Source organism: Crocuta crocuta, unplaced genomic scaffold (assembly GCF_008692635.1).
Source record: "Crocuta crocuta isolate KB4526 unplaced genomic scaffold, BGI_CrCroc_1.0 scaffold209, whole genome shotgun sequence".
Lineage (NCBI taxonomy): Eukaryota > Metazoa > Chordata > Mammalia > Carnivora > Hyaenidae > Crocuta > Crocuta crocuta.
In genome coordinates this window covers 3,865,624-3,873,791 of record NW_027551566.1, presented here as the reverse complement: position 1 = coordinate 3,873,791, position 8,168 = coordinate 3,865,624, and the positions used below count along the sequence as shown (strand labels likewise).

The 8,168-nt window shown below is 39.4% G+C and overlaps 1 protein-coding gene across 3 annotated transcripts in view; it reads left to right on the top strand.

Annotated features, from left to right (window-relative positions):
* Nucleotides 1-260: 260 nt before the first annotated feature.
* The window catches only part of SEC23B (SEC23 homolog B, COPII component), a 51,839-nt gene continuing 43,931 nt past the window's right edge, over nucleotides 261-8,168 (top strand). The window contains exons 1-6 of one of the 3 annotated variants that reach the window (XM_077750139.1): nucleotides 261-382; nucleotides 460-620; nucleotides 870-1,046; nucleotides 2,926-3,160; nucleotides 4,528-4,585; nucleotides 7,498-7,584. In XM_077750139.1, the coding sequence (XP_077606265.1) occupies nucleotides 2,940-3,160; nucleotides 4,528-4,585; nucleotides 7,498-7,584 (366 nt within the window). In that variant the 5' untranslated portion in view covers nucleotides 261-382; nucleotides 460-620; nucleotides 870-1,046; nucleotides 2,926-2,939. The remainder of the gene's footprint in view (nucleotides 383-459; nucleotides 621-869; nucleotides 1,047-2,925; nucleotides 3,161-4,527; nucleotides 4,586-7,497; nucleotides 7,585-8,168) is intronic. The other 2 variants (XM_077750140.1, XM_077750138.1) reach the window with 2 other exon arrangements.

The window sequence follows — 8,168 nt, the reverse complement described above, 5'->3', positions numbered from 1 at the left end:
AAGTCATGTTGGATCAGGGCGAACCCCTGAGGCGTGCCGGCTGCAGTTAGGAAACAGTCTGGCAGCCTCCTGAGTTTGCTGAAGCACAAACGTTTAGAGGTGAACGTGGAGGAACTTAGGATCTGAGGAGCGGTGGTTTGAAAGCCTGAGGCATCACGGACTTGCCCTATTCCAAGATGGCGGCGCGGCTTCACTGAGAGTCTTGCTTCCGCTCCTCCGCGGGGAGAGGCCCCCTTTGATTGGCCCGAGGACGGCGCCGTGGCGTGACGCACAGGGGCGCTAACCAGTCGGCTGAGAGCTGAGCTGGACTTGGCGGTGGGAGCCGGAGCGGGGCTCTAGCAGCTGTGGGTGCGAACGCGGCCGGGCGAACGGCTTCTGCCAGGTAAGTGGGAGCGCGTGTGATGGGCAACCGAGGGCATGGACTAGAGTATCTGTAGGGACCGAATGGATTGCTCCTAGGGCGAAGCCTTTTCTCGGCGGCTCGGCGGGCAGAGGAACTTGGGGACTCAGTGACCCAGGGGTCCGCTGAGAGTGACGCGTTCCTCGTCAGGCGGTGCGGCCAGCCGGCTCGGGAACCCTCGGAATCGCGGGGTGCGGAAGGATTCAGGTTTCTTTTTACAGTTGAGTAACTTGAAATGGGGTGAGTGACTTCTGCCTGGGGACAGCTGGAACTGGGACCCAGGTCTACGGACTGCGCTTGAAGCATTACGCTTTGCTTAAACTTGGCGCTACCGTGTCCTGAAAAGTTACGCTTTGATGGAATGATCGGTTCAGTTTTTGGGGTGGGTGTGTGTTTGACAGATACTCCTACAGAACTTTTAAAGTTCTTTTAATTCACTCCTTCACCAACTCATTCATTCAACTATTAGCCTCTTTAGAATCTCTTCCCCTGTGAGAATATGATGTGAGCCATAGATCGACCGCCCTAGAAAAATGCATTTTCGCTCATGCACACAATTTTGCATTCAACTTGAGAAGATTTACTGACGCTCTGAAGTGCCCCGTTGGTTTTGTGCCGAGGTTTAAGAATCCGTATTCTAGAAGAGGTAAGGGAAAGAGACAGTGGGAAATGGAAAGAGCAGATTTTAATATGTAGCTCCCTGGGGATATTGGATGGAGCCAGTATCTTCATTAATGAACTGTTTTGAACTGGTAACAGTCAGTGAATGAAACTTGCTGAGAATTGTGATATTAGAACTTGCTTTTATTTCCACCTGAGCTATCCCTTTGCCACTTCGTAGCTGCAGAAGGGCCTCCTGTGTAAAGGGTGCTTCAGTTTCCGGCCTTTGCCAAAAATAAGAAGTAGATGCCTTAGAGTTTCAGTTAGAGCAAACATTTATAAGTGTTGGGGTCTGGGTTGTGTGTAGAGGGCTAATTCCTTCATTTGCTTTTCTAGCCATATAAAATCATTTCCTGGGTGGCTCAGTCGGTTAAGCATTCCACTGTTGATTTCGTCTCAGGTTGTGGTCTCACAGTTATGAGATTGAGCCTGCTTAAGAGTCTGTGTCTCTCGGGGCACCAGGGTGGCTTAACTGTTAAGCATCCGACTTTGGTTTGGGTCTTGATCTCCTGGTTTGTGAGTTCAAGCCCTACATTGGGCTCTCTGCTGTCAGTGCAGAGCCCCCTTTGGATCCTCTGTCTCCCTGTCTCTCTGCCCTTCCCCTGCATGTGCTCTCTCATTCTCTCTCTCTAAAATAAATAATAAACCTTAAAAAAAAGTTCTCTCTCTCCCTTACTCCCTCTGCCCCCCCCCACGCAAAAAATTGTTCCCTTAGCTCATATTATTTATAGTATGGCACTTCTCATAATAACATGGAGACATTTATGATTGAGCACCTCAGGAAGTGAGCACTAGAGGCCACTATTAATGTAGATTCTTTATTTTTTTTTTAATGTTTATTTTTGAGAGAGAGAGGGAGACACAGAATTCAAAGCAGGCTCCAGGCTCTAAGCTATCAGCTCAGAACCTGCCTCAGAGCTCGAACCCACGAGCTGTGAGATCATGACCTGAGCTGAAGTCAGATGCGTAACCAACGGAACCTCCCAGGTTCCCCTAATGTAGATTCTTTAATTTGCCTATTTTTCCATTTTTCTTGAGGGGCTTGTTCCCTTGAAGCTAGGTTCCCTTGAACCCTAGTGGCTGAGATATGTGTTAGCCTTAACCTAGACTTTAGGATTTAAACAGGATGTATGAAACACTCAATGGAGTTGGCATTGTCTTGGCTTGAAAAACTTAGTCTAAATGGTTATTTTATCAACCAGAATTTTTCAAGGCATGAGCCTAAGTAGACATAGTGAGGAAGAAGTCCTGGTGAAGGACTCGCTCAGCATGACAGCAAACTTAGCATTATAATTTTGGTGATCTCAAATAGAAATATTATGGCTCAGACCTGGTGGTAGTTCTCATTATGAACTGAATTCACACGTCAGCATCCAATTCTTGTCTCCACAGTTAACAAAGAGGAGGGGAAAGGGCACAAAAACAAGATCACTTGGAGAGTAAAATTTAATACAGTGTTTGCTTTAATAAAGCATGAAAGGGAGGGGATCAGGAAGGAAGGTAGCTGGATGCTGAAACAGGGTTTGAGACTGACTCTTGGGGAAAGGGAATTGAGAATTCGCTTGGTTGCGATGTTGCATGACCTAAGAGGAGGTTTTACATTAAGCTTGGAAATGATCAAATGATTGTAAACTCCCAGCATCTTTTCCCGTAAGTGCTAGAGAGGAGAGTTGACAAAGGAATAGTAGGCAAAGGTAACTGTGAGGTTAATTGACTTCTGGGAGTCAAAGGGAAGGGAGATGTCATCCTACAGTGACCAGTTCTTTTAGACTAAGTGTTTAAAGAACATTGTTGGGTGACTGTCTTCTTTTTTGAAGTTGAGAATTTCACATAAAATTAAAGCCTTATCTATATCTTATCTATAGTTTCTTTTTAGACTATGGCAACATATTTGGAGTTCATTCAGCAGAATGAAGAGCGGGATGGTGTGCGCTTTAGTTGGAACGTGTGGCCTTCCAGCCGCCTCGAGGCTACGAGAATGGTTGTTCCCCTGGCTTGTCTCCTCACTCCTTTGAAAGAACGTCCAGATCTGCCTCCTGTACAGTACGAACCTGTGCTTTGTAGCCGGCCAACCTGCAAAGCCATTCTCAATCCACTTTGGTATGAATTCTTTTTAAAACTCGTAAAAAGGAAGAATACAGTAAAAATTATGACTTTTATGCGATTCCCACAAAACTGATTCCATTTGGGCAAGTCCTCAAATTTGGGATTAGTAGTAGGTGATAAGATTCTGAGGTGATGAATGTTTGTAGAAGTCTAGGGTTGGGGGATGGGCTAAATAGGGGATGGGCATTTAGGAGGGCACTCGTGGTAGGCACTGGGTGTTATTTATATGTAAGTGATGAGTCACTAAATTCTTCTGAAACCATTCTTATACTCTATGTTAACTAGGATTTAAATAAAATAAAAAAAAATATATATATATATAAAGAAAGAATGCTTGTAGAAGTATAAGTCTCCCTGGCGTAATATTTGAGATAAAATTAGAACTTACAGGAATGAGGTAGAAGTCAAGGGAAAGGATTTGGAATTAACTTTATTTTTTTTTTCTGATTGCACTTTGTTTTTGGCTTAACGATAGATTATATTGGTGCCTTTTAAAGCATTTTCAAAAACAAAATTAGAAAGCACTTGACAGTTTTCTCTTACCTGGTATGGTGATGCTGTATGGCAAGAAGTAATAGGCTGAAGAAATTATAACTCTTAATGATTGTTAAGTGTAATTTTTGTACCTGAGATGGTGACCTATGATATTTCTCTGAAATGTAGGCATTATTTGAAAGAATTTTTAAACAGGTGAAGAGTATCAGAAATACTCTTTAAAAGGTAAAACTTTTATATGAGGGAAAAAACAAGACTCCTATGAGGGAACATTTTTTACATCATTCCCTTTCCTTTTACTTATCGTATCCATGTGTAAGATGCTGCTACTCTCTTCCTTCAAAGAGAGAGGCATTGCTTATTTTCTAAATGCAGAAAGGGAGAAAAAAACCAACTGAAGCATTATCTTAGCCAATTCTAGGAAGCATGCCTCCCAACGTTTCTTCAAGTGAGCTACGTGAGGTGAAAGTCAGGCAGTGACATTTAGTGTTGACATTTCAAAGTTTCACATATCTCAACTAAAAAAGTGCTAGAAAAATCATACAAATTATGTTAAGATACCATGATGAAAGGGAATAACCGGTAACTTATGTAAAATCATGACATTTTAAATATTGTCGAGGAACTTAGAAAAGAGAAAAGAAGATTTACTAACTCTTCAGTGCTGCTGTTTGAAGGAAATTTTTGGTGTACTTAACAGCCACAGCTCTTAACTGCAGCAGACATTTTCCATCCCTCCATCCATTCATGCTCATACACAGAAACATATCTGTATGATTTATTGAACTTGAAGATTACATTTGAATGCTTTTTTCCACATTAAAAATGAAAATGGTACCTAGCTGTAATATTTATCTTTCTCACAGTCAGGTCGATTATCGAGCAAAACTTTGGGCCTGTAATTTCTGTTTCCAAAGAAATCAGGTATGTGAATTTTTTAAAGTGTCTTTCTGTGTTTCATTTTAGTTGAACTACTCTGAAAATAATTAAGGAAGGTTGAATTTCTGTCTGTCTGGGTAGTCATCAATTTCTGCTGACGTCAAGACGATAGCTTTTGTTAAGCATAATTGAAACCTGAACATTTGTGATTTTTCTGTTGAATGATGACTTGGTTACATTATGTGGGTTTTTATCATTTGCTGTGGAAGGGACATAAAATTCCCCTTTTTAATGTTCTCTGTAGACAGTGAATATGTTAGCCTAAGAAAACAGATATCTTGTGTATATTTCATTTGACTTCAGTTTATTCTAATTGCGTAGTGTGTACATTACTGAATTTTCATTTTTTATCTTTATAATTTTCAGGGTCCAAGTACCAATGTTGAGCATTTCTTGATTTAAAAATTTTAAAATTAAAAAAAATTTTTTTTAAACTACTGGGGTACCTGGTGGCTCAGTTGGTTAAACGTCCAACTCTTGATCTCAGCTCAGGTCATGATCTCACAGTTCATGAGTTCAAGCCCCACGTCAAGCTCTGTGCTGACAGTGAGAAGCCTACTTGGGATTCTGTCTCTCCGTGTCTCTCTGCCCCTCCCCTGCTCGTGTGCACACGTTCTCTCTCTAAATAAATTTTTTTAAAAAATCACCAAATTATACATTTAAAAGGGTGAATTTTATGGTATATATAATATATTTCAATAAAGCTTTTAGAAAAATTTGATTATTTCCAGTATAGTATACAGTGGTTTAGTAGATCTTAAGATATTGATAACGTGGCATTTATTTATTCATATATTTGATCATAATTACAGTTAATAATCTCATTCTTTGATACATCTTACAGTAAGTCCAGTGATAAATAGACCAATCAGTGTACTAAGTATAGGCTTGGAAATTATGAGCAGATACCATTTAAAATTTACCTCCATGAGAGATTCAGGAGTATGTGCAACTCTTAAAGACATTCAGAATTGAGGTCTGTGTTTAATATAGTTATAGTGAAAATTCTAAGACAGTGTCAGCAGAGTAAAAATGTAGTCCACAGAATGTGCAAAAATATTTGCTAATCATAAATCTAGTGAGGGATTAATATTAGAACATCTGGGGGAGGACATGATGAGGAAATGTTTATAGGTTCAGAGTTTCAGTTTTGCAAGATAAAAAGAGTTCTGGAGGTAGATGGTGGTGATGAATACTTAAGACCACTGAACTGTACACTGACCAAAGATTAATGTAAAAGTTATATATGCTTTATCATAATTTAAAAAACTGGGTAAAACATCAGTTTACAGGCTATGAGTTTCAGGTGTTTGCAGAAAATTTTAAAGATGAAATGCCTGTGATATAATGTCAAGCATAAGCAGCAGGTTGCAAAATTGGATATACAGGATGAGATCATCTGTGCTTAAGTAAAAAAGTCTGGAAAGAAAGACACCTACATGTTGACTCTAGCTGTCTCTAGTTGGTAGGAACATAAAGGGTTATTTTCCTTCCTGTTTTCTCTTTTTTTCTTTTTAAGTTTATTGTTATTATTATTATTATTATTATTTTTAGTAATCTCTACACCCAATTTAGGGCTTGAACTCTTGATTCCAAAATCAAGAATTGCATGCTCTTCCAACTGAGCCAGCCAAGTGCTCCCTTTTCTGTTTTCTTATATTTTCTTGTATTTGCCAGTTTTTCTATAATGGACATGTATTATTTTATTGATAACAGCTAAAATAATAAATCCAAATAAAACCATTAGTCTTCCATATAAGTTTTTTCGGTTTCAATCACAGCTCTTTATTTAATGCCTCATTTGCATAGGGCTCCTCTTGTTTATAAGAATTGTTATTTTCTAGCTTCTCTTTGTTTTGTTGTTGGTTAAAACTATTTTATAACTTTCAAGGTTCATCAGATATTTTCCTGTATAAATGAAATTTTTCCTAATTTAAATCTATTTCCCAAATTATGACTTTAAACTTTGAAGAAAAATGATTTTACAGCTTCCTTATATATTTCCTTAAAATTTCATTTACAATTTCTGTTTCATATGCTTGCCATCTTTTACCTTCTTTTTCTGTAGAACCGTACTCTACACATAGCAACAGTCAATCGCTTCTGTCATTTGGATCCTTTTTCTCTGAATTTTCCCCAGGTTCTCTGTCCTCTTTTGAAATGTGGAGCAAAAGGTTTGTCTCCAAAATTTGAATACAGAGATTTGCCTCTCCAAAGGGCAGTGATAGAAGCTTCATGTTGTAAGGCATCATGAAAAGAAGGATGGGGGAAAATGAAGAGGCAGCTCTAGGGTGGTCCTTAGCAAGTTGCTTGAGGGTTCATTTCTATTTCCAGTGGCACTTCTCTGGAAGGCATTTTCCCTAGAGACTAGAGTCCCAGGCCAATATGTCTTGAACTATTGGTGGACAGTACATCAGTATTCAGCATTCCTCACTCCATCTCCTGCTTAGTTCACCAGTCACTTTCCAAAACGGTTTAAAGAGAGAAGCCCAGTCACACTCCTAGGTTCTGGCCTTAGAGAATGCAGGGGGCTGCAAGGGCACCGCCCTCTGGTGAAGCATGGCCTTCCACATAAATTATTAATGAGGCAGCTAAAATCTCTGCCCTTAATTTGCAGGGCAGTGCTTAAAATATGTTTTTTAATAGTGCCTTTTTTAATCATTGTGAAGCTGCAACATACCCTCAAACTACATTTTAAAAAATTACAATGGGATGTAAATGTAAGGCAGGGTTTTGATTTAAAAGTTTGATTTTTGTATTTTAGTTACATGGTCTATAATTTACACTTTCAGAATTAATTCATGGACATTACCTCTTTTTATAAATGGAAAAAAAAAAGGTATAACGTAAATATCTTTGAGTCCTAATAAAACATTGCTTCGTTTTCTTCTCTTTAGTTTCCTCCTGCTTATACAGGCATATCTGAGGTGAATCAGCCTGCTGAATTGATGCCCCAGTTTTCTACAATTGAGTATGTGATACAGGTAACTTTTCTGTTGTACATTTAATGAGTTGTGTTAAATATTGAGTTTCTCTTGAGACACTTTATCTTCTGTGTCCCTTACCTTTCTGGGCAATTTAAAGTTATGAGGGCAGCTGGATCCTGAACACTTGGATATGATGTGTGTGCATGCATTGGACTTACTTACAGTCTTGGTAGAAGGCTAGAAAGGGGGTCACTGGTTGAGTTCAGTGCCTGTCCTTCACAGCTATCTCCCGTTCCTTTGAGGGTACTCCATCTTGTAGTCAAGCATAAAAACCTTAGGTTCATCCTTGACTTGTCTTTCTTGTACATTCCATATCCAGTCCACTAGGAAATCCCCCTGGGTCTATATTCAGAATCTGTCCACAGTCCAATCACTTCTTTCTCCCCACCACTTTTTTTTTTTAAATTTTTTAATTTAATTTAATTTTTTTAACAGTTTATTATCAAATTAGTTTCCACATAACACCCAGTGCTCATCCCCACAAGTGTCCTCCTCCATGCCCATCCCCCCTCCCCCCCACATCCATCAGTCCTCAGTTTTTGTCAGCCTTCAAGAGTCTCTCATGGTTTGCCTCTCTCCCT